We start from the raw sequence: 24,575 nt of genomic DNA, 5'->3' as shown, positions 1-24,575 counted from the left end.
TCCTTCCCAGAGCAGAGGGCCAGGGCGAGCAGGTGGGGGCAGCTGTGGGCCCGTCGGGCCAGCAAACGGATGTCTCTGGGAGACTTTTTTTTTCTTCTTCCTATGAAGAAGGTATCAATTCCTCAAAAGTTTATAGAAATTCTTTATTATTACACAAAAATAGACTCTCTTTTTCCCTCTGTTTATGTGACCCCACTCAGGTCTCTGTGTAGAGGGAAGGCAGGAAGCTTTCAAGCTTCTCCCCTCTCCCTCCATGATGGCCCTGTAGCTGGGTGGAGCTGGCAGGGCCATTCCCCAACCGGGCGCCACTAGACACCTCCTCACCCTCACACTTGTCTCTGCCATCTGCTCACATGCCAGGTCACCTCAGGGGCCCACTCACTCAGCTTAGCAGGCAAGGGCAGGAAAGAGCAGTGGCCCAGATGCTGCCACTCCCTCTTTCACAGGGGCCAGGCCAGGGTAGTGAGCACTATGGATGCTGGGAGGGTGCAGTGTGGGTGTGCACTCGGAGCTTGTGGCTTTCCTTCATTTTCTCTGGCCCAGTAGAACTTTGGTGATGAAGGTGACGATGGCACTTGCCGGTTGTTCCGGGTCAAGCTCCGCAAAGAGATGACACACATTTTCCCAGGGACTTCCTGGCTTCTTGGCCACGAAACCAAAGATCCTGCAGGGACAAAGGCAGGATAGGAGGACCTTGTAAGCCACACGGGGTGGCTTGTGCCAGGCCGGGGTCAGGCTCGGCAGAGACTTACTTGGAGGTGGTTCCATCTGGATTGGTCCATCTGTAAAGAGAGAGGACATGAAAGAGTGCAGCCCAGGGCACAGCTCCTGAAGGGACAGCTGAGGCTGGCGGCACCCCAGGGGAGGGTTCCGAGGAAGGCTCACCTGCGGTCCTGGGGGTCAGTGCTAGAGAAGGTGATGCTGTTCACTGGGTAATGGCGGCGAAAGAAGAGCCTGTGAGGGGAAAGTGGGGAAGGAAAGTCACACTCAGAATCCAAGTCTCTGGGCTGGGGAGGGAGCGCAGAGCTTTCAAGGCTGACCATCCTCACAAGCAGGAGGACAAGCTGAGTCCCAGAACTCACTCGTGTCCATGTTGGCTACGAGTGGCCCACCTGCAATTCCAGTCTCAGAAAGCAGAGACAACCGCAGGAGCAAGACTAGCTGTATCTATGAGTTCTGGGTTGGACTGAGAGACCCTGCCTCACTAAGGTTAACAAGCAACTCAGAAGATTTTTAATTATCAAACTGGAGCCTATACACATAAATGCAAATATGTACGTACTCATACAACACACACACACACACACACACACACATGAAAAGAAGAGAAAAAAAAAAAAAAAAACAAAAACCCAAGAGGTCCCCATAGTCTTTGCTTGCGACTCAAGAGATGGGGCCTTTGCCGGGCTTACTTTCTCTGGTTGTCTGTCAGTGTGATGCCTTGAGCTGAGACCTTGAAATGGACAATGGCTGGCACGGGGATGGGGCTGCAGCTCAGAGCTGCAGAGCTGGCCCTGGCCACAGCCTGAGGGCCAGTCAGTGACTCTGTCTCCACCGAGGTCAGGTAGAGCACACTGCAGGCTAAAGACACAGGAGGTAGGTTGATGAGCTACATAGCTTTGCCAGGACCTGGATCTGTCACCCATTTGCTGCTTATCCCACCATCTTGTGCACTTCCCTGACCAGTGCTGCCCAAGTGCACTGGAATCACACACTGACAAGTAGAAAGGCAACTCCCAGACTCTGAGGGAGCCACAGCCAGCTACAGTGGGGGAGGGACTGAGGAGACACATTTTAAGTTCTAGCCTCCTCTGTGGCTGTGATTCCTGTATTGTAAACCCTGAGAACTTGACCCGTAACCCCTTCCTTACCTCCTGAAAATACGGGGCTTCTCTGCCTTTGCAGGTTAAATATACCTGCTGGGTCTGTCACCCACAGCCCTTGCAGTGCCCCTCCCTGTATCTGGAGTCTACAGTGCCCTCCTAACTACCAAGGAGAGAAAGGGGGAAGCAAGGCTCTACCTGCTCCTTGACGCAGGAGGTCTGCTGCTGTGCTCATGTTGGTGGGCACTGGGGCCTCTGGGGTTTCTTCTAGAGGATCTGAGGAGATGAGGACCAAGGGGCGTCAGGAGGGAGGGGCTCTCCTAGCCTCTCTAAGGTAGGGTGGAGGTAATGGGACCTCTATTTGGGTGTAGGGGTAGCCAGGAGAGAGACCGCTCACCTTTGCTAGGAATTCTCAGACAGCAGGGCAGGGAGATGGGAGAGATGGAGTGCTGGGAGACTAGGGCAGACAGGCTTCCTGTGAGGGGTTGGGGGGAAGTGACTATCTTAGGGGCCATGGTCGGGGGTTTTCTCTTCTATTCTCCCGAGGCCTCTCCTTTAACCTCCCCTGCTCCCCGGAACCCTCTCAGACTCTTGCTTCTCACCAAAATAGGGCTCAGTGGGACAACCCTTGATCTTCACACCTTTGGGCCCAGTCTCAATGAGGAAATGGCGGACCAGCTGTTCTGAGGGGTCCCCTGAGAGGAGCGAGGGGTGAAAATAAAGCTTTATGGCATTCCAGGAACTCAGTTTCTCCCCCACAGAACTCTCTCCCAAGCAGCATAGGCTTGCCTCAACCCTCCTATGCATGGAGACGTCCTGTGCACCTCCTCACTCCCACCATCCTGGTCCTACAAATTCTCCCCTCTCCCCATCTGCACCTTCGGCCTGAGAGCTCTGTACCTTTCCAGGGCTGCACACTGGGCGGAGGTGTGGCCACCTTGAGGGCCAGCCCATAGGCTCCCTGGAATGAATGGCTGTCCCTGATCAGGAAGGCCCCAGGGTCCTTGTCTTTCAGCAGGGCAATGGCTGCAGGGCAGAAGTTTAGAGATGGCTGTCAGCCCCACACAGTCCCACTAGCAAGTCCCCAAGTCTCTCACTCTGACAGCTGTGGAGGTAGCGTGAGTCTGGGGCCTTGGGTCATAGGACTTGGAACAACATTTAGTCTGAGGCCAAAACTTAAAATGTCTATTTTGCTCAGCCAAGAGCAGAGACAGAGGGAACCAAAGGCCCTACCAGGATAATGGATTTACAGCCAAGACAGGCCTGGGAGGTGGACTGGGACGGGCACATGGCATTTTCTGGCCTCTTACCTTGGTCTCGGGAAAGGTGTGGCTTGTACCAGAACTTTGATGTATCCTGGACAAACTTGACATTGCTTTGGGTCTCTTGTAAAGGGTGCTCTAGAAGAGGGAGGGACTGAGTTCAGACTCCAGGGCTTGCCATGGTCTCTCTCTGGAAGGTGAGGTTCTTTAAAGGACACTTAATCCTCCTAGACCCTTATACCTGGGGATTGGGTGACATCTGGGAGAGGAGATGCAAAGGTGACATGCTGATTGGTGCCTCTGGCTGGTGGTGACGGCTGTTGCCCAGACACGGACAGGTGTCGTTTTTCAGGAAGTGGAGGCTGAGTGGGACCATTGGCATCATAGGAGGTAGCCAGGGGGAAGGCAGGGGTGGGTGAGCTCTGGGGTGGTTCTGGGCTGCCCACAAGCCAGGGCATCTGGGTAGGCACAGGAGTAAGAGGGGAACCATCTGGGCTATCCGAAGGGCCCCGAGGGCCCTGCCACGGGGCATGGCGGAGTCCAGGCAGGGTGGTTGGCACAGGGCTCCGAGAACTGGCACTGTTGGTGTGGCCCCCTGGGCTCCTTTCCTGAGGCCAGCCATTGGGTGAGCTGGGTGCAGAGGTCTGGGAGAAGGGGCTAGGGTCCAGTGGCTCAGGCCTGCTGCTTGTCAACAGCTCAGGAGTCTTTTCAGCAGCTCCCTGTACAACAGAGGGCAAGGCCTCGCCAGGACTCAGTCCCTGAGTGGGTGCCAAGTTGGTAGACCTGGTGGTGTCTTGCCGTCGGGTGCTGCAGGGAAAGGTAGGTGATCAGACAGCTCCTTCTTTGGGCTGCAGACACCCGTACAACATGCCCAAGTAGCCTTGGCCCTCCGTGTACCTTTCCTTGCCCTGAACTGGGCTGCTGGTGTGTAAGGGCGTGGAGGGACCAGACAGCTCTGAAGAAGCACTGCACTGGACATCTCGGGGAGACCGAGGTAGCGTGCTGTGTCCACTGGAGCCATCCCTCCAGGATGGTTCAGGTGACTCTGAGACAGGAGGGAAGAACTCTGGGAACAGGAGCCTGCTTTTCTGCCTGGCTCAGCTCCTTCCCACCCACGGCCTCCCCAGTAGCATTCAGAACCCTCCTCTACCCTGGACATTCCCACTTGAGGGTCCTCACCTGTGGGAGCCAAGGGTCCTGTTGAGGCCAGGTGCCCAGGAAGTGGGTACTTGTCTCTCCCATCCTCCGCAGGAATCTCATAACCCTGCTTCCTGGGCTGCAGGTAGGGTGGACTCCCCGGGGACACAGATCCAGCCCGTGGTGAGTGGGCACCAGGGCTGGGGTACCCTCTGCCTTCACTTGGAGATCCGCAACTGTGAGGCGCCCGGCCGTACGCTGGGCAGTAGCTGGGAACCGCTCCTCCATAGCCATAGGTTACCAGGGCAGGGTACCCTGAATGCCCATACCTGCCTTCAGGGCACACGGCATAGGAGCAGCCCTCATGCCCTTCCTCACCCACCTTGGGTGGCTTCAGGCAGCCATAGTCAGGCATTGGGGCGTGATGATGCCCACAGGCAGGCACCAGCAGAGGCAATGGGTGTCCAGGCCTCACTGGGTGTAGGAGAGGCTTGCCTACCTCGCTGGACCACCCCTCTGCAGCCTCCCTCTCTAGTCGCAGTCCATACAGGGCTGCGGTGGGCAGCGCCAGCTTCTCCTCACAGGCAGGGCAGGAGCATAAAGCAGGCACCCCAGGGTCCTCCAGGATCACCACCTCCCGGTAGCCTGCTGGACGGTAGCCAAAGTCCCCATTGGCTGTTTTCCCCAGCTCGGGTGCATAGGGGTACGGCCCTTCTGACAGCGACCTGCAGAGGCGCCTCTTCTCCACAGAGGTTTCTGCATAGCCCTGGGGGTGTCCCTCATAGCCCCCATAGGGTGGTCGTCGTCTCTCTAGGGTTCCCTCAGGCCGGTAGTAGCCCCCATTAGGGATCCCACAAGGCTCCCGGAAGCCTTGACGGCAGGAGCAGCGGCGACTGAGGCCAGGCCTGTGGCCCGAATACATCCCAAGGTGCAGGCCTCCACCCACAGAGGGCTGCTCTTCATCATCTAGGATGGCGGTCTCTCGCCCAGCACCACGGCCCGCACTGGCCACTCCACAACCTCCCAGCAGACGATCCAGCTCCTGTCTTTCAGCAGCGGTTGGGGGCGGTCGGCCGGGGGATTCTGCTGTGTGTTCTGTGGTTAGCGTGGATGAGTGGCCGGAGTCGCTGCTGACAGAGAGCATCGGGGGTGGGGGAAGCTCTGGAGAAGGTGCTGGTGGTGTCTGGCGGGGGACCCGCTGCACCTGGGCATAAGGACTGCCATCCAGGGGGCCCCTTGTGTGGGCCAAGGCGCCTGAGCAGAGAAGAATTTGTGAGTGGGGACAGTGCTGACTCAGCGTGCCTCTCCCCACAAGTTGCACATCTCCCGCCTGCCCCACCACCCCACACACCGTCCACGCTATCCTCATGGTGCTGATTGAAGTTTTCATAGGAGTCCCAGCGTACAGCAGGCTCTGTCGTGTTGTAATCCACGGAGACAGAGGGATCGTTCCGTGGGGTGTTGCCTGTGGAAGGCCACCGGGGCACTGAGGAGTTGGGGACTGCCCTCCCCCTCCCCCGCGCCTTCAACACCCCGCCCACTCTTACCAGCTCCCACTCTTACCTTTGACTTTCTCAGGGCTGGAGGAGAAAACAAACTCCACTGAGGCTTGGAAAGGGAACCGCTCGTCTGTGGAGGTGGTGGAGGTGAGGAGCCACGCCCCGCGGGCTTCCCCCTTCCCTACCCACTTCACTGGCCTTTGACTTACCAGCCCAGGCCTCATCTAGTTGATCCTTTGGGAAGGTGAGCCGTGGCCCGTGGATGGTGCATGTGTGGAACTGAACTCGGAACACGAGGGTCCGGTCTGTCCCCTGGCCACCCTTGTGGTAGCAGGTTACCTGAGGGAGGGCAGGAGGCTAGGGTCAGGCCATCATATCCACCTTTGCCCCAAGGGCCACCTGGGCCACTGCTTCTGTCATGCCCCAACCTCAACATGAACTCTCTTGGGATAGTACGGGTGGGGTTCCCTTTTGGCCCTCCAATAGTTTGTATGTGCTTGGCCCAGGGAGTGGCGCTATTTGGAGGTGTGGCCATGTTGGAGTAGGTGTGTCACTGTGGGCATGGGTTTTAAGACCCTACTCCTAGCTTCCTGGAAGGGAGTCTTCCACAACAGCCTTCAGACGCTCCCACCTTATGATAACGGACTGAACCTCTGAACCTGTAAGCCAGCCCCAATCAAATGTCGTCCTTCTAAGAGTTGCCTTGGTCGTGGTGTCTGTTCACAGCAGTAAAACCCTAAGATCCTCGCCTTGTCAGCGGACTATCTGGCTAGAAGCCCTCCACCCCGTTGCAGTCCACATCTTCAGGATTCCTCTTAGTGTTACAACCCGCCTCACCATGACATCGCCTTTGAGGAGGAGGGCTGGCTCCAGGCTGATACAAAGCTGCTGAGGCCCCGGACCTGCGATGCGGCTTTGGGTAGAGAGAAAGGCAGAGCAGTCAGAGGCATCCAGGGAGGGCTCAGAGGTAGAGACACAGTCAGCCTTCCTGGCTGGCATGGCAGGCAGACCTCAGGTCCTGGGAGCAGGGCACTCACTAGACTCCAGATGTGTAGACCAGCTGCATCGACTGGTAGATCTTGAGGAAAGGCTGGAAGCCTGGAGGGGTGGAAGAGGCCATGAGGGGTGTGGGGTAGGAGGTGGCTATCCCCATGGGATACATCCCGGGGTGACTCACCTGTGTTGGGCTCAAAGGCTGGTAGCACAGGAACAAACACATAGTGCAGGAAGAGTGGGCTGCTGTTCATTCTGATGGAGCCAGACAGCAGCCCGCTGAAGTAGCCGACATAGCTGGTAGGGGAAGTGCCAAGAAAACATCAGCGTCTTCCTCTAGAGGGCGCCTCACACCAATTCAGCAGCTCTTGGGAGAACTAGACAGCTCTTCTAATCTTACACTTCAAGGGGGCAAGCCCTGTTCATCCTGTGAGTCTTTCTTACAAGGCTCTGCTTTATTCTCTCCACAGACCTTATCACCAGCCAGAACGATCTAGTCTGTTTACGCATGGCTTCTTGCCTTCTACTCTACTAGCATATAAATGCCAGGAGAACCTGACCTTGTTTGTTCTGACTTCCCAGAACCCGGCACAGGGCCTGGCTCTGGTCCCATGCGCTGTGGGATTCAGGTGTGCTGCCTGAGCAGGAGAGTCAGCCCTTCCCCACGGGGTGCTCACCGGCGTTGGGAGGGTTGCAGTTCCGTGGCCACCTTGTCCTCACAGAATTTCCTCATGGTGAGGGTTGCCAGCGCCTGGTCTGCCCTGGGGAGAGCAGGGCAGGTCGGGGGTTAGGAACCAGTCCCATTCTGGCCTTCTATGCCTAAACCCCAGGGAAGGAGGAACCATGAGATCCTCTCTGTACAGAGGAACTCCCAGTGGTGGTGAGGAGAGCCAGAGGCCCTACAGCATAGTCAGTTTCCCGGTTGTTGGGCCTAGGGCAACTAATTGTCCCCTGAACCTGGCTTTCCTCGCTTGTCAAAGGGGGCAGTTAGACAACCTGATGGGTTGAACTGTGTCCCTCCCCCAGAGAAATGTACCTCAAATGTGACCTTATTTAGAAATAGGGTCTTTGCAGATGTGATTAGATAGGTTAAGATGAGATCATACAGGAGCAAGGTGGGTCCTTAGTTAGGGTGATTGGTCCTTAGAAGAGGAGAGACAGAAACAGACGCACAAAGAGAACACCATGTGATGACGGAGGCAGAGGGTGGAGGGATGCCGCTGCCAGCCAAGAACTGCCAAGAACTGTCAGGCACCACCAGAAGCTGGAAAGAGGCAAGGAAGGAGTCTGCCTAGAGTCCCAGAGACAGCGTGGCCCCACTGACACTTGACTTTGGACTTTCAACAAATTAGAACTGGAAGGCCACTGAGTCACATCATTTTAAGCCAATCTATGATAGCATTCGGCTGACAGCCCTAAGAAACTAGCCCAGCTCCTCTGTTGTGGAGTGTTGGGCCCACTAGTGGAGAGAGGCGGTACCGCACCAAGTTTATAGTCTGACTAAAGAGAGAAAAGCTCAGACAGGGGCAGATGAGGAAGGGCCACCGAGGCAGGGCAACTCACCCTGCAGAGATCTTGCTGTAGTGCATATAAGCAGAGACGATGACCCCAAGCTTGCCTTTGCTCCCCTACGGGATAAAGAGACAGAGCTGGGGACCCTGAGCTTTTTAGGCTGAGGTTGCGCTAGCTCTGGGACCCCAAGGTCCCAGCTCACCTTGCAGTACAACACGACCACGTGCTGAGGGTCAGCACTGAGCCATGTCTCCATGGCTTTGCAGATGGAACACAACTTGTCCAGAGGTGGGGCATGTAGTTCAGGCCAGCCAAAGTCTTGCACCTAGGGAAGTAAAAGGGTACAACTCTGCGTGTGTGTGTGTGTGTGTGTGTGTGTGTGTGTGTGTTTGTGTGACAGGAACATGGGTATGGATACAATACAGGGACCTGGGGGCAAGGTGGGCACTTAGTAGTAGTCCACAATAGCTTGGACACTTTTTCCCCCCGCCATACTGTGGACTGATACCCCTGCACCATGTTTTTAGGTATCTTAAGTGCCCTGAGAAAGGTGGATGTCAATTGCTACTGCTAGGAACGAGCCTTTTCACAAGATTGGCTCAGCGTAAAGGGGAGACCGACCACTTCCCTCCTACCTTGGGGTTCAGGCGGGTGAGGTCATGTCGTTTCTCTGAAAGGTTGAAGAGCTGAAATAAAGGGCAGATTTAGATGAGGGCGACTTCAGACACAGGTGCTGGAGGTGGACCCTCAGTGAGCATCTTGCTCTAAAATAGTTCGATTGAGATCCGCTGGAGCCGAATCCTCTGCAAGCTGCGGCCTGGCTAAGCTCCGGCCCCGCCCCGCCCCGCCCCGCCCCGCCCCTCCATGCTAGCACCGCCCCCTTGCCAGCCCCATCTCAGGTATTGATAGGGAAACAGTAGTTTCGCCCCATTTGGATCTCCCAACCCTCTCATTGGTTGCATCTGGCCCACCCGCTCCTCACCAGGTACTTGTCTCTGTGCTTGGATTGAAGCACATGGGCTAGCTCGCGCAAGTGGCCTCGGTGTCGCTGCTCGTCCGGTCGTGCAGGAAAAGCTGCGGCCAAGATCCGCTCCGTTACATAGGTGAGGTCCAAGTCCCAGCGACGCTCCATGAGCGGATCCAGGCTGAAGCTCCTGGGAGGGGCCACAAAGCTGATTTAGGGAACAGAGAAACGTGGCGCCCCAGAGAGCTAGTATGATGGTAAAGATCTTGGGGAGCGCTGGGCGACCTCTTAGGTCCTTAGGGTGGATGGTGCGGAGGGGCAGCGCTGTCTTGGGGTGACGTGGGATCGCCGGGCATCCTCACTCACCTGGGTAGAGTACTGCGTTGCTTTGAGTGGTTCAGAGACTTGGTGGACCCCTGGTGGATTAGAAACCGTATGTCGACATCACTTCGGATGCATCGCTTGGTTCCCGGTCAAAAGTTCTACAAACCGTGGTCTTCTGGAAATATATAGGTCCCTACTCCAAGAGCTACCCACACGCCCCTCCCCGCTCAGGCTTCTAGCATCCCTTACCAGGTGTTCTATGCGCCGGACCGGGGCTGTGTTTCTCCGCTAGAGGGAGGAGGTGGGGGAGGAAATGGGAGTGGTTAGGGCAGGGGCAAGGACCAGTCTGGACCTGGTGGGGCGGGTGGGAGCGCATGTCAGTGTCCACTCCCTGGGGACAGGACTCTAGCCCCCAACAAGCTCTAGAAGACAGTAACCACAAAGGGCTCCGACACTCATCTGAGGATCACTGACCAATAACCACAGCACTCATTTCTACATAACTTCCTGGAGACCCACTCTGAGACCACCAGACCCCAGGATACTAGTCAGGTTCCTTGCCTTCCCTGCCCCATCCTAGAGCACACTCACCAGCTCCGCGGGGGGCAAGGCCTGACAGGATGAAGTCACCTGGAAAGAGGTGGGAGTTAAAGGCTGTGCTGGTGAAATGGGGTGCCGGGCCTCAGCGGGAAGGTTCAGGGGCTGTCACCTGATGAACAACCTCTAGCGGAGGTTCCTCTCTTTAAGGGAACCTCGCTTCTGCCTCTTGGTCTCCCACCCCTCGGGCCCCCTGCTTGTTGCTCTTGGCTCTCAGCCCCCTGCCCACACAGACCCCCATTCATCCAGCTGCAGGGCAGGAGTTATATATAGAGCCAGCCAGCCAGGCAATGGCCAGGGGTGGACACTAGCCTCTTTCACCGTTGAGACCCCACCCATGGGCACGTAGCTCCCCCAAGCTAGCTTGAGGCCCTGGGACTACCCCCTGCACTGATGGAGGACCAGGAATGTTCCTCAGAGATGCGGGCTGCCTTAGGTTCTCAGTGGACATCGGGTACCACCTACAGGGTACACCTGAACAGGCTCAGCTTTCACCACCCAGGGTGAGACCAACTCAGGCATCCTGAGGACCCTTTCTCAGAGGGAAGGCACGGCCCATCCGGGTGCCTGGTCTCTGAAATCTTGCTCCCTCTCTATCCACCCCGCCCTTCCTCCCCCCAACCCCCCCCCCCATCCTCTCGCCAGCTGCAGCCTGGGCACAGCACCAAGACAAACGCTCACTGTCCACCCTCCTGAGCCAACCCTCCAGGGGTGGAGTAGGGTGGTTCTTAAAGAGCCCAACACAACACCCCTGCCACCCAGGAAGGGGTGTCCAGGAGTGACAGGGGACAGGGTGGGAGACCCATGCCAGTGTGGCTGAAGGTGCCTGTTTGGGCAGGGAAAGACCCCATCCCTCCATTAGAGAGACCCAGATACTCACTTTTGCTTCACATTTTCTGTGTGTGGCCACCTTGCAGACTAGAGGAAGGGGAGGGTAGAGGTTAGCAGAGGTTGATGGGAACAGTCAAAGTAGCTACCCTCCAGCCCCCCAGGCCTTGGAAGCCAGCTCTGGAACCCTGGTACACTAGGAGTTGAAGAACAGAGCTGGTTACCAGCAGGTTCTGCTCTGGGATCAGGGAAGAGGGCTGGGGGCTGGGTTCTAGGATGAATAGAGGTGAGGAGGGGGAAGAGGAAGAGGAGGAAGAAGAAAAGGATGAGGAAGAAGAGGAACAGGAGGATGAGGAGGAAGAGAAAGAGGAGGAAGAGGAAAAAGAGGAGGAGGAAGAAGAGGAAAAAGAGGAAGAGGAGGAGGAAAAGGAAAAAGGAAGAAAAAGAGGAGGAGGAAGAAGAGGAAAAAGAGGAGGAAGAAGAGGAGGAAGAGCAAGAGGAAGGAAGACCCTAGTCACAGGTAAGGATGGGAAGGTGGTAGAGTCACACGTCTCCTGGGCTGTGGCAAGGCGGGTGTCAAGAGGAATAGGGCATTTGTTTCTGAATTTGCCTCTCTAGAGCCTGAGCCACACAGCACAGAAGTGGAAGGCACCGGAAGAGCACCACCTCACCTCGGCAGGAGACGCCGGTCCCATCGATGGTCACCTTACACACTGCACACACTGGAGTTTTCTTCCGGAAAACCTTCTCCCGGAAGCTGTGTGGTTCTGCTTTCCTAGGCTGCGGGTGGGATGACAGACAAATAGGGGTATGTGTTCCTAGTGGGCCCATCTCCTAGGCTGGGTAGGGGACCTTTCCTGAGAGCAACACTGCTTCCCTCTCTTCCAGCCAAAAGTCTGTGAACTCTAAGGCACACTTGGCCACAGCTGTTTCAGGGTAGTCATGAGGCCTGTCCTCTACAGGGCTTGGAATGTGACCCCTTGCGTCACCTTGGCTGGGTCAACTCCTCCCTAAGGGTTCACTCAGGCCTTCTCACGTGGCGGAGCTATGTGATGTCCTTGTCAACCCCCCCTTCCAATGTGAGGGCTTTCTGAATCTTGGCAGAGTGGGGGGTCTGACTCTCCTCCCATCTTGCCCTCCCCACACAAGGCTTGTATACCGTGAGCTGACGGCCAGGACACACAAGCACCATCACATAATACCCAGACTGACTGCAGCCAGTTCTGAGCCCCAGGCTCTGGGTGTCCCCAAGCTCCAGGCAGCTAATATGACCCCCTCCCCCATGGTCAGAACAACATGTTTACTCTCTGTGCACTGAGGCGGCAGGCAGCAATTGTCTAAGACGCTTGGAAGGAGGAAGAGCAGTGGGGACAGACAGGCAGCTGCCTCGCCACCTCTGCATGTTATGACAGGGGTGGCCAGGTTCTCCGGATGCCCCCTCCCCACCCAGAGGTAGTGAGGTCAGCGGCTGCCTGGGCTGCCCCCAGTTGTCCAGGTCCCCCTTAGTCCCTACTCACTGAAAGTTTTCACTGCTGTTCCGACCCCTCCTACCCCAGCTCATTCCCCCTATCTAGTGTCTGTGAACAATCTCCCTCACTCCACGGCTCTTCTGCACATTCTTCACCCCTGTGTTCAAGCTCCCGCTGTCCCCTCCTCTCCCTGGGTCTGCCCACCCGTAGTGTGAGGAGGAAAAGAAGGGGGCTAGACAATAGCATGGGAGCAGCTTTGGTCCTTTAACTGTTCTAGACCTCCTCCCGACTGGGGGCGAGACCCACCAGGACACTTGGATGCACTTTTGGATGATGATGTCACTTGTGTGCGGATGACGTCAGTAGAAGGCAGCCTCCCTGCCTTCATTGCCTTCTTCCCCATACCTTTTCCCTCAAGCTTCCCCGGAGGTCAGGGCTTGAGCTAGAGCCGAGCCCTGGGGCCTATTCAGGCTCAAGCCAGGAAACACACAGAGGAGTCAAAACCGAATCACACTGCTACCCTACCCTAGCCACCGCAGGGGGTCAGTTGAAAGAAAGAGAGGGGTAGCTGAACCAGCCGGGAGAAGAGGCTGAAACTAGGAAGAGGATCTGGCCTGAATCCTGGCCCTCCCTCCTGGTCCGCACCTCCACCCCGTCCCACCTTTGCCCAGCTGGTGGGCATTCCTACCCTGCTGGTGGCCCGGCTGCTGTCCCTCCTCCCCAGGGCTCTGAGCAACCTTTCCACAGGGCCGCTGGATTTCATGGTGTCTGGCTGGCTGGGCTCTTGACTGCAGGGCCTGAACAATGCTGGGGCCTGGCCTGGGGCTTCCTGGAAGCAGCCTGCCGAGGCAGCCGCTTCCCTTGGGTGGAGGGGAGGCTGTCTGGCTGGTGTGTGGAGGAGCCTGGCCCTGGAAGTGGAGGGAAGTGCAGGCGGGAAGGGGGCAGGTCGCTGCTCCAGGAAGTGGGGTGGGGGAGGATGTGGGGGAGGCCGGGAGATCAGATTCCCAGGATCTACCCTGCTGGGAGTGTCAGCCGAGGATCTCTGGCTCTCCCCATCTCTGGGTCTGCCTCCCATCCAGAGGGCCACTGTGTGCAGGGGGTCTGTGGTCCTGAGATCCAGCCCTGGCACAGGGTGGGAATTCAGGTCTCAGGGCAGGGCTCAAGGGCCAGTGGAGAACACTGTGTCCCCAGCCAGTCTCTAGCCTCAACCCTCATGCTCCCCTGGGACTTCCTGTGGGAAGGGAGTGTTGCTGGGAACCAGTACCCCTGACAGCCCAGCACTCCACATCCACAGGGTGAAAGAAAGTTAGGGATGAGGGCTAACTTCCCTGTCAGACAAGGATCTTGTACCCTCCTCGACTCCAAGTTCCAGCTGGAAGGGCTAACTGCTTACAGGAGTGGCCCATCTTGGTGTAACCCAGAGCACTGGAGGCTCCTCCTGAGCACCCCAGCTACTCCTCTCCAGATACAACCCACAGTTCCTGGCTCAGTTCCCAGACCCTGCACCTGAGGTTCTACCAGGGACCCCACCCGCCCACCAGAACCTGAGCACTACCTTCATGGCTCTTCTGGCCCGTCTCTCCTTCCTCTGCGGCTGTCACTGGACCCAAGGACTGGACAGGAGGCCCCCTCCCAACACATACTCCACCCTCTCTAGGGCCTCCTGCTTCCCTCCTGGGAATAGGGCCAACTTCCTGTCCCAGGAGTCAAGGGAAGGAGGTGTATGGGGCCTTGGAAAGGATGGAACAACCTTTCTACAACAAGGGTCAACAGCCTGGGGGTTCCCAGCACAAGCCCTTGACGGCAGCCTTTGGAATGCCGTAGCTGTCATTTGAAAGAATGTACACCCGTGTCACCCTCATTTGCATGGTATTTACTGAATGTCCTAGTGCAACTCCTCCAGTTCTGGCATCTCTTGCAGGGTCCCACAGGAGCCTCCCCTTTCTGTCTCACACCCATCTGACAGATCTGACAGATGAAGGGTGGCTCTAATCCTCCCCAGGGACCCTTCCGGAAGACCTGTCAGACTGAAAAGTCTAAGGCCTCTTCCTGCATGCCTGTTCTCTAGGAAGCCCGTTGTCACCAGTGTACCCTGGCTAGAAGGCCCTGTGAGTGGCAAGGGGTGGGGCGCCGTCTTGTAACTGGAGAGGGCCCCTGGCTCTGCAATCCCCACCTGAGTTCTGGCTGTGTCCCAGGACATTCCAGGCCGATGGCCAGGTGGGCAACCAGGGCTGTCCTGATTCGCACCCAGCCCTGCTGGGGGAGATGGATCACTGCAGCGCCTCCCTCCCCTGATCATTTTTTTTTCCTTCTGCTCCTATGGTACATGGGCCTACGTCTGCAGCCTCTGGTGGGACTGAAAGTCTCTTCCTCTGGAACAGGTTCCCAAACAGCCTCTGCCCTCACTGCCCACCTAGATCTAGAAAGCAAGTGTCCAGTCGGCTTCGCCTGTCCCTACCGCAGGGAGTGTGGAGTATTTCTGAAGGTAGCTGAGGGCAAACAGTGCCTGAGGAATGGCAGCATTACCAGATCCTCACCTCCCACCTCCTGCCTGGAATATTCCAGAGCTCTTTTGATTCTCCCCAGCCGGGCCCCCTCTCACTCTGACTGAAGCCTTGGGTTTGTTTGGAGAAACCCCTCCACCCACCCACACACCCCTCCTTCCTGGAAATAGCTGTGGTTGGATGAGAGGCCGGGAGCCGAGCCGGGCCACAGAGGAGTGAGGCCCAGGAAAGGAGGGAGGGGAAGGGAGGTAGGATTCAAGGGTGTGTCCAGGGGGACCTAGGGGGTATCTAGGCAGGGTAGAAGTAGAAACGGGCTAATAGAAATCAGCTTCATCTGTGTCTGCATTCTGCCTCAGTGTCTCAGATAGAGAAAACAGAGAGGAAAAAGTTTGCATGCACCCTGCCAGGCCAGGGCCGCAACACTGATGCCAGCTGCCGCGGGCATCTTGTGTTCAAAGTGCGCTTGTGGCTGGAGCTAGAGAGGTACGCAGAGTGGCCTGAGCCAACAGTAGTGCATAGTGGGACGCAGGAAGGCGTGGCGGCCTGAGCTAGGACCACAGATGCGCCCCGCCCCCTGGTCACCTCTAGTATCTTCAACTGTCCCCTAGCTCACCGAGGCCCGGAGGGGAGGGCACGGGCCGCGGTCCCAGCCTCGGGCTCCCGCCGCGCCCAAGGCTCCCGGACCCCCAGTGGCTCCGCGCCCCCTGGCGTTCGCCCCTGGCTCGGACCGCGCTGTGACGCAGAGGACCGATGCTCGCCCGCGCTCCGCTCCCGCCCGGCTTGGCGCGGCCACTCACCTGTGGGGGGCGCCCGGAGGGCCGGGGGCGCGGCGAACCGGGGCAGCAGCAGGGGGCGCCCCCGGACCAGCCCATCCCTCCCAGCCGCGCCGCGACACGCGGAGGCGGAGGCGGCGGCGGCAGCGGCGGGACGGGCGCTCAGCTGGCTCCCTCCCGCCGCGCCCTGCGCCGCTGCCTCCTCCCGCCCTCCGGCTCCCTCCTTCTTCCCGGGCTCCAATCGCCACCTTCCACCCGCTCCCCGCCTGCGCCGCCTCCTTTCTCCCTCTTCTCCTCCCACTGTCCTTCGTGCGCGCCGAGGCAGGCTCCGGCTGAGACTCGCAGACGGAGCGGCAGCCAGAGCCTGAGTGGAATTGCACGTGGGAAGACGGCCCCGGGAAGCCTCAGACCGAGAGGCTGCAGAGGGCAACAGACGCCCGAGGAGAGGCCAGAGGGACAGGGCAGGGAGAAACGCGTGAGCCGCTTAGATTCCTAAAGGAAGGTGGATGCAGAAACCTCTATACTCATCCTAGTCCAAACTAGGCCTGGCATGGTTGGGGCACCAGATTTAGACATCTAAAGTTGCTGCTGTCCCAGGTCTTAAGATAACGCTTCCTGGAACTTTCTGTCACTTCTTCCAAATGACTCAGAGCAGATTCAAGATTCCTGACCCTCAACTGCTTAAGTCATCGTGCCGGTGTTCTTAGGTCTTCTCAGTGGAAGTTCTTTTGATGGTGTAACTTCATTCCATTCTTTTAAAATCTGATATTGGATAGGTACGTCTGGAATTAAGCTAGGGACCATGGTGTTAGTTTGAGCTGTGCCACTTGGAGAAGTTGTGGTCCTAGAATCTTAGAACCTGTTGTAATTTCCTGTTCCCAGCATTCCTTAGCAGATCCTAAACTGTTCCGCTGTTACCCACCCCGCTGGACTTTCCATGATGGAAATTGATGCAGCCATGTATCTCAATGCTGAGCAGTGGGAAGTGCCAAGAGTTCAGTGCCAGGGTAGGTGCTCAAAGCAGCACTGTCTGCTCAAGCCCTCTGGGCCCGCCTGCCTGCCCCATCTCTCAGCAGAGTTCTGTGCGCATCCTTCATCCTGTTCTGGCAAAGGCTAGGCTTGGCCCGTCTGGTTCTGATTAATGAAGAACGGAGCACCTGATGTCAATCTGGCAGCCAGGAAGTGGCTAGGAAGCATGGCTGGTGGATCTTACTGTCCAGTGGGCACTTTTACAGCAGCCAGCATCTCAGGGGACTAGAGGAAGAGCTGGAGAGGCGCTAGGGAGGGAATGGCTCCACTGGCCATGAAGTGAGAGTTGGAGGAAGGGCCCTAGGGAGAGGCAGGGATTGGAGGAGGCTCATGGGAAAGGGCAAGGCTGAAGGTCGTGCTGTGTATTTTGGCAAGATTAATTATGTAATTAGCATGGTATATGAAAATGTTTGTTTAATGCCTGCAGCTAGCTCTTTTAACACCCAGCCCTTCCCAGCATATCCTGGGCTTTGGCTGAGTGCTAGGATATAACCTCTGGATATAGCTTTTAATCTCTGAAGTCACCAATGAGTGAGCTAGATTGATTGGATCCCAAAGGTAGATGGGACTATATAACTTCACATCAGGCTGGTATCCTCCCCTGCCTAAGCAGTCATTAGGACGAACTTGAAAGGTTCCTAGGAATTGGAGGTGGGGGGAGGCGGGGAGAAGAATCACCAGATGTATAGCTGGATCCTCAGCTCAGGTTTGATCACTGCTCTTCAGGTACTGATCGAGGGGAGGGAAACCTAAAGCAGGATGCTTGTTGGTGATAGGGTAAAAGTGGGTGCCGGGAGCCAGGTATTGATTGCCAGCTCAGCAGCAGGGAAAGAGGAGAGGGAGAAAACCAGGCACCGTGGAATAAAGGTGGACACCTACTGCCTTCCCTCCACAAGGACGTTCTTACCTTGACTATGCAGAAAGAAGTCCATCTCGGTACTGAAGGAAGAACTCCCTCTTCCACAGCCTGAGATCTCATGCCCATGACTGATCTTAATTTCTTGAGGTGGATCTTGAGAGTCTGGGGCTGTCCTGGCTGGAAGAGCACTGGGCTCTAGGAACCAGTGTGGGGTAAGGGGCAGCACTAACTTCAGAGGCAGACCTCTTGGCAGAGGACAGAGCAAGCATTGTCCAACCAGGAGGTTGCTGCTGCAGCTGGGCGGGAACAGAATGCTCTTCCAAACTTTGTTTAGTGGGGGCGGGAAGGCAAGCCAAGCCCCCTTCACTTGTAGCCCTGGGGGTTAATGGTTGCTGAGAGACAGATCTTATTTGTCAATTATTGTTTCCCAGAAGCAGATGTGGAGCTCAGCCACTTCCTTAGAGTCCATGCTTGGAGCTAGGGAGGACTCAAGGTGACACTTAACACTTCACTGCCTTGGATTCTGGAGCATGGTGCCTGGTTCTGTTGGAGTGTACCCAGCCCAGAATCAAGTCTGTCACATGAATGTCCTGTTGGCATTCTGTCAGCTGAGATGGGCAGTGAGGACTGACTAGTCTTGTCATTACACATAGGAGGCTCCATACAGTTATGCAGTTGTGGTCACGCTACATATATAGCCTTGCTTCTTTAGAGGATCCTCCTGGAACGGACATGACCATCTTTCTCTTCTTTGTGTCTGTTTCCCCTTTCCCAGATGTTGGCTGCTCCCAGCCCATGATCATTGGTCTACTGGGACTAGCTTCTGGAGTAAAGCCTGGGAAACCTTTCACACTGAAAAGCTCCCACTGCCTAGCCATTCATGGAACCCACAACAGCTGGGCCAGTTTTGGCTTTGTTAGGAAATAGAAAAGCAATGGCCAGGCAATGGGGTCAATTCCAGGACAGCCAGGGATGCACAGCGAAACCTTTTCTCAATAAAAATACAAAACACCCCAATCAATCCAAACCCAACAATAGACAAGCAGCTGCCTTTAGTTGCACCATCCCCATCTTGGATACAAGTCCCTCAAATGTGTTCCAGTTCCTTGTGACTCAATCCTAACGCATTTTCCTATTTTCAGTGATGACCAGCTTTGAAAAGCTGCACCCTTAAGTCTGAAGTATCTCCTGAAGTGGTCCCTTTATCAGTGCCCCACAGCGGCTTGCTAGGCACACCACTTGGCTTCATGGACTGCAAGGAGGCAAACACTGGGGATTGGAGCAAGTCAACCAGGACAGCGAACCCTGGGCTCTATGTACAGAGGTCCATCTCCACTGCTGGAGAGCCTACCCCCTGTCCTGCAACGGCTCATGCACTGCTGTGCACAACGGGGAAGGAATGGAGATAGGGAGAAGAGAGGCATTCAGAGGGGAGGGGAGAACGATGAACTGCAACATTACCCATCAACTTTAAAGACTGGATTTATTTGGAGAAAAACAAAAAAAACCCTCAACCCAAAGGATGGGATTTTACATCTCAAGACATCTCCCAAGTAATGTCTACAGATTACAAATCATTTTCATAGAAGATATTTTTGTACAAATTTTACATGTATTCAGGAGCGGGACATAAGTCAACCCCTGTTTTTATTTTAACAGAGGAGCAAAGTAGGAGAGTGGGACAAAACAGCTGTCTTCTGGATGCAACTATCTGGAAAGGAAATAGACATGAAGAGGGCAAACTACCTTCTCATTGTCTACAACAATGGTTTAAAAACCCGATCAACTGTGGGTATCTCTGCAAAAGCCCACCCCTAGCTACTCGCCAATCAAATCCAGCGGAGAAGGGATTTGCTGTGCCTACTGCTGCAGCCCGGGACACCACGCTCCTGCACAGCAGGCCTAGGATGAAGGCATCATCTGTCTGCAGGTACCTGACTACCCACAACAGGGAGGCTTGCCATCTTTGGAGCTGACCNTACAAAGGTGCACATCAAAGCAGACAGGTCAAGCTACAGTGTTGCAAGAGAAACCAGGACCTTGCTCAATGTTCTTTGCATTATCCTTTATTCTTGAGGGGAGTAAAGAAGCCAACCCTAAGCAGAAAACCAGTCCAGGTCACATACATTATAAGCAAGCACCAGGGTGGGGTTCCAGTGAAGGAAATTTATAGAAACCTTAAAACACCCCATTCAAGGCGGAAGACCTCCAACTCACCCCATTTTCACACCCCTATTCACCACCCAAGCCCATCCATTGGGGCTGAAAGCTGTAGGAGNAGGCAGAAATCAAAGATGACACAGAAAACTCACTGGTTTGCTTGNGAAAAGCAGCGAGTCCTCAGGCCACAGCTTTTTGTGGCCAAGATACAATGTCTGTGGGAGGTGTGTGACTCACAGACAGCTCTGGGAGGCTAAGTGTCATGGAGACCATGAGATGACCAGAGTGACAAAGGTTTTCAAAAAAAATGTGGATATATTTGAACCTCTAGAAAGGACAGTTTAGAAGGGGCAAAACCAGGGTTCCTCACTGCCTGTAAGTGCTTCCTCACCCAGAAATGACCATTCTATCCACGTGTTTACTGGAGGTCACACTGTTTCCCTCACTACCTGGTATAAAATATAATCAGTCACCTCCCCAACGCTTTTCAAACCACGATTGAGTTTCCGTTCACCTTGGTCCCCAAGCGGAACTACTTGTTAGTGNCCCGTAGACTCACTCCCAACTACCCCCTTGGGGGGTAAAAAAATAAAACAATTCCCCCTAGGCCGGCCCCATTGAAGTCAGAACTAAAGTAGAGGGGCTGGCAGCCTCCNGGAGACTNAAACAGCCTGAGACTAGAGCTACCTCTCTAAGGATGGGAAATTTACTCAGGTAATGTTTGGGAATTCACAGGTGCCATCTTAGGATAAGAATTAGAAGGTAGAAATCTCACTTCTGCTTTGCACCTTTCTCTACTGCCTAACTGATGTGACTGCCTCTCTGTCCCTGCAATTCTGCTGAAGGGAGCCCCAGGCACAGTCACACAGTAACTGCTTGGTACCATCAGACNCAGCGGCGGCCACACCCTGGCTACAGTGGTGATTCTCCAGTTACTTCAATACTTTAACAGGCTGCAGCAGCATGCAAAAGAATTTCATTTCATTAAAAAAAAAGGTTTAGAAAGGTCTTCAGGAGACGGTGAGTTTATTGTGTCTTGTCTGGATAGAGGTGTGATTTGCTCTTGAATGTTCCGGGGTGGAGACTAGGAGAAGGCCTGGGTGTGGAGGTCTACTCAGTGCAGTCGTCTCCCTCATCCTCACCGTCCACAGACAGAGCAGCATACTTGCTTGCAGAACTGAACTTCTGTAACAGAGGAGAGGACCAGATCACGGATGGGAGCCCAAGATTCTCCAGCCCAAACCCTAGAAATACATTAATGCCTTGGCACAAATGCAAAGTCCAGACCACATCCATGCCTCTGGGAGAGCAGTCAGCGAGGGTCAGGGGCACGAGTGAACTCAGCCATCCACATCCTCTTCAACTGTTCTCACTAATGTGAGCAAGTACTGATGTCCCATTTCCAACTCTTCCACTGAAGACAAAAGGAGTCAGACGCAAGACTGAGAAGAGGAAAGGCCCAGGGCACTTACGGAGGCCGGACTCTCCTCAGGTTTCTTTGGCTCAGGTGCAGATCTGGAGTCTTGATCTTTTTTGCCATCCTTCCTGCAGAGACACAACCCATAGCGCATTATTTTTAGATTCCGCACATCTAACCGCGACTCTAGTTTGTCCACAGTGATAAACCTGGCAATGGTTGAGAAAGCCAAGAACCACTTTATAAAGACTGCCCGCGTCCAACACCACAAGATTCATAACAGTGAGGAGAAAATATAGATACCTATCCAACTCCTTCCAGTGGTCTCTGTTCCCTCCGTCCCCGGGACCACGGCTGGAGCTTCCAGTTTGGCCTTGTGTGGCATTCACCACATCAACTTTATTTCCATCTGTTTAAGCAGAAACACAAAACCAATTCAAGGCTTATAAAGTAACTCATCTCCTTGTCCTTGCATTCCTTTAAGCTGAAGAAAACACATATGAAGGGGAATTATCCCCACTCCAAACCAGCCTAAAAGCCTTTCCTCCCAGTAAAAGTCCTACTGTAGTGACAGTCACCTGGAAAGCAGGACAGAAATAGGAACTAGATAGATTGTTCTGCAGTGACCTTGGTTTACTAATGGTGACATTTCAAACTTGGACAGGACAGACACATTTATTCCTTTCCAATTTCCCCACAAAGGCAGGTTTTACCAGGAAGAGGCAGCTTCAAATACTCTTTGAAGAAGTCATTCCTGCCCTCTACTGGCAGAAAAAGGTAGCTCATCAAAGAACTTTAAAAAACAAAACAAAACAAACAAACAAACAAAAAAAACCCAGGGGCTAGCGCAGGTAAGAGCACTGACTGCTCTTCCAAAAGTCCTGATTTCAAATCCCAGCAACCACATGGTGGCTCACAACTACCAGTAATGAAATCTGATGCCCTCTTCTGGTACGTCTGAAGACAGCTACAGTGTACTTATGTAATAAATCTTAAAAAAACAAAAAACAAAACAAAACAAAAAAACAAAACAAAAACCAACCAAAACCCAGAACAATTGACAGTCGACAGTTGAGGGGTGGGGTGGGGGGAAGTAGAGCCACTGCTAAGGCGTCAGTGTTTCTATAATCCTCAATAAAACCCAGTAGGCCACGCCCTCACAAAAGCAGTGAAAGTAGAAGCTGGCTGGGAAGAAGGGGATAGGCAGGAAGTAGGCTAACAGGGCAGCAGTGATGACTTCAACTGAAATACATCACTTGACCCAACAAACTTTCCATTAAAAAATGTCTTCTTGCTAGGCAGTGATGGTGCACATCTTTAATCCCAGCACTCAGGAGGCAGAGGCAGGCGGGTCAGCCTGGTCAGAGTCCAGGACAGTCAGGGCTACACAGAGAAGCCTTGCCTAGAAAAAGACAAAAAGAAAAATTCTTTGGCAAGATGCTTAATCCTGGAGTCTTTTATAACAGGCATTTATTTTATGTGTATTGCCTGCGTGTGTGCACATCAAATGCCCTGGAAAGAACTGGAGATATGGCCGGGCGTGGTGGCGCACGCCTTTAATCCCAGCACTCGGGAGGCAGAGGCAGGCGGATTTCTGAGTTTGAGGCCAGCCTGGTCTGCAAAGTGAGTTCCAGGACAGCCAGGGCTATACAGAGAAACCCTGTCTCGAAAAACCAAAAAAAGAAAAGAAAAAAAGAAAAAAAGAACTGGAGATATGCATGGTTGTGAGTACCACATGGGTTCTGGGAACTGAACTTGTTCACTTGGCACGGGCTCACCTTTCCTTGATGGTCCTTCCTCAGGGGGCTGAACTGGAGCTACTTTTCCTCCACCACTGGAACAAAGCAAGCAATCAGCCATCAGTTTTTAGAGGAAAGACAACACAAGCTTACACCATTTTCCAAATGTAGCAGGCTGCCCTTTCATTCCACACTACAATATTAGAATACAGGAAAGACAATGAAAACAGTCTTCTACACCTAAGTGCCACATGCTCTGGAAATCCAGCATGGCTAGCTGGAGTCTTCTCTTGGAAAAATTTAAAAGATCCTAAGTCACTTAAGTGAGCAATGTTACACTGACAGTATGTCCTAGGGCAAAGCATGTTTCCCATCATAGCTGATCTTAACCTACCAAACTGTTGTCAACTGGTTAACAAAAATCAAGAAAACAGATACTGTTGAAACAACAGTGTATGAATTATGCAGGAGGCAACCTCCTCTGCAGCACACACTCCCTCAGGGCACCTCCACTAAGCAGCTGCTGTTACAGGCCTACTCACCTTGTAGGGGACGGCTGCTCTGTGTCTGAGCTCTGAGATGGAGCAGGAGGGTTAGAGCTTCGCTTCGCCCACGCATTCTCCTTTGGCGGAGGGGCTGGCATGACCTTTAGCGGCTGGTCAGGTTTAGGAGGCTTAGAGGTTGGAGAGTGACAGTCGTCTTCTTTATTGAGGGCTTCATTTTCTATAGACTTCTCACTCTCCCTCCTTCGTGTATCTGTGGAAGAAGAGCTCACTGAACAGAGCCCACCTGGACTGTAGCAGCAGGGGGATGGGGGCATCACCACATTCTTTTCTTCCACCAGCAGCAGACAGACAGACACTAACTGGTCCCCGACAGCTACAGTTACACATAAACCAATGGTTTCCAGGCCACCTTTCTTGATACAGAAAAGGGAAAAAAGCTACCTGAAAGAACAGCAGTCTTGTCTTTACTTGGAAGGAACGAACTTTTTTTTTAGTTATAACTTGTCTGTGTCTGTGTATTAGGACAGCTATAACTGGGGATAACATGCTCTTGTGAATGGAACTCAGGACCAAAGCCCAGGAACCACTGCTCAACTCCAGCTCAGCAGACAGAGGCCTTTACATGGGAACAAAAACTTCTCTGGAATCATGGAACTTGCTTTGCCAACAGTTACCGCCTACATCTGGAGTACAAGCTCTAGCAAAGTAGCTACACAAAACCAACATAACTCTTACTCTAGCCAGAAGGAGCTCTACACCATGTTACAGGGCGACTACAAAGGTCAAGCAGTTCCAGAAAACTCTTACAACACTTGGCTCAATTGACAAATCACTCTGGCTTTGGGCTGTTTTAAAATACTCAAGTACAAGTAAACTTGGGAGGTAGGAGAGCTTCAGCAACAGCGAATCACAGTAAGAGGAGGACACTACAATTCCTGTAAGCCAGTTGTATCAGATTCATTGTGCCATTAAGTGTCTTCTTTGTGCCTGGTACCCAGAGTCCAGACATCATTATGAGATCTTCTGAAACTGGAGTTACAGGTGGTTGAGGGAACAGGGGAATTAAAACTGGGGACTCTAGCTGGGTGTGGTGGCACACGCCTTTAATCCCAGCACTTGGGAGGCAGAGGCAGGTGGATTTCTGAGTTCAAGGCCAGCCTGGTCTACAGAGTGAATTCTA

At 54.3% G+C, this 24,575-nt stretch overlaps 2 protein-coding genes and 1 long non-coding RNA gene across 9 annotated transcripts in view; 1 reads left to right on the top strand and 2 right to left on the bottom strand.

The window, feature by feature from the left end:
• Positions 1-125: 125 nt before the first annotated feature.
• Positions 126-17,680, bottom strand: Tns2 (tensin 2). Of its 7 annotated transcripts, XM_029548234.1 has the most exons (30): positions 13,964-14,127; positions 13,097-13,530; positions 11,611-11,719; positions 10,992-11,029; positions 10,106-10,144; positions 9,764-9,802; positions 9,557-9,606; positions 9,209-9,380; positions 8,862-8,912; positions 8,429-8,551; positions 8,278-8,342; positions 7,392-7,475; positions 6,899-7,011; positions 6,759-6,819; positions 6,559-6,634; positions 5,931-6,060; positions 5,786-5,851; positions 5,574-5,687; positions 4,265-5,476; positions 3,983-4,130; positions 3,327-3,892; positions 3,134-3,223; positions 2,724-2,849; positions 2,426-2,518; positions 2,221-2,298; positions 2,022-2,099; positions 1,413-1,581; positions 886-954; positions 753-782; positions 126-664 (listed from the first exon to the last, which is right to left on the bottom strand). In XM_029548234.1, the coding sequence occupies exons 2-30, from the start codon at positions 13,481-13,483 to the stop codon at positions 526-528; spliced, it is 4,515 nt and encodes a 1,504-aa protein (XP_029404094.1). In that variant the 5' UTR covers positions 13,484-13,530; positions 13,964-14,127; the 3' UTR covers positions 126-525. The 7 variants fall into 7 exon arrangements, with proteins under 7 accessions (XP_029404094.1, XP_029404095.1, XP_029404096.1 ...); XM_029548235.1 differs by lacking the exons at positions 13,097-13,530; positions 13,964-14,127 and adding an exon at positions 17,622-17,680; XM_029548236.1 differs by lacking the exons at positions 13,097-13,530; positions 13,964-14,127 and adding an exon at positions 15,710-15,816.
• Positions 16,020-19,584, top strand: LOC115065696. Its single transcript, XR_003845468.1, has 2 exons — positions 16,020-16,461; positions 18,716-19,584. It is a non-coding gene; the product is annotated as an uncharacterized LOC115065696 (long non-coding RNA).
• Positions 19,038-24,575, bottom strand: part of Eif4b (eukaryotic translation initiation factor 4B) — an 11,470-nt gene continuing 5,932 nt past the window's right edge. Inside the window, exons 5-9 of the mRNA XM_021216900.2 lie at positions 23,432-23,645; positions 22,929-22,984; positions 21,454-21,559; positions 21,206-21,278; positions 19,038-20,918 (exon numbers count right to left, since the gene is read on the bottom strand). Coding sequence (XP_021072559.1) covers positions 20,844-20,918; positions 21,206-21,278; positions 21,454-21,559; positions 22,929-22,984; positions 23,432-23,645 — 524 coding nt within the window. The 3' untranslated portion in view covers positions 19,038-20,843. The remainder of the gene's footprint in view (positions 20,919-21,205; positions 21,279-21,453; positions 21,560-22,928; positions 22,985-23,431; positions 23,646-24,575) is intronic.

Source organism: Mus pahari, chromosome 17, assembly GCF_900095145.1.
Source record: "Mus pahari chromosome 17, PAHARI_EIJ_v1.1, whole genome shotgun sequence".
NCBI lineage: Eukaryota > Metazoa > Chordata > Mammalia > Rodentia > Muridae > Mus > Mus pahari.
Note: the sequence above shows the minus strand (reverse complement) of the source record. Positions and strands in the feature narration are given on the sequence as shown.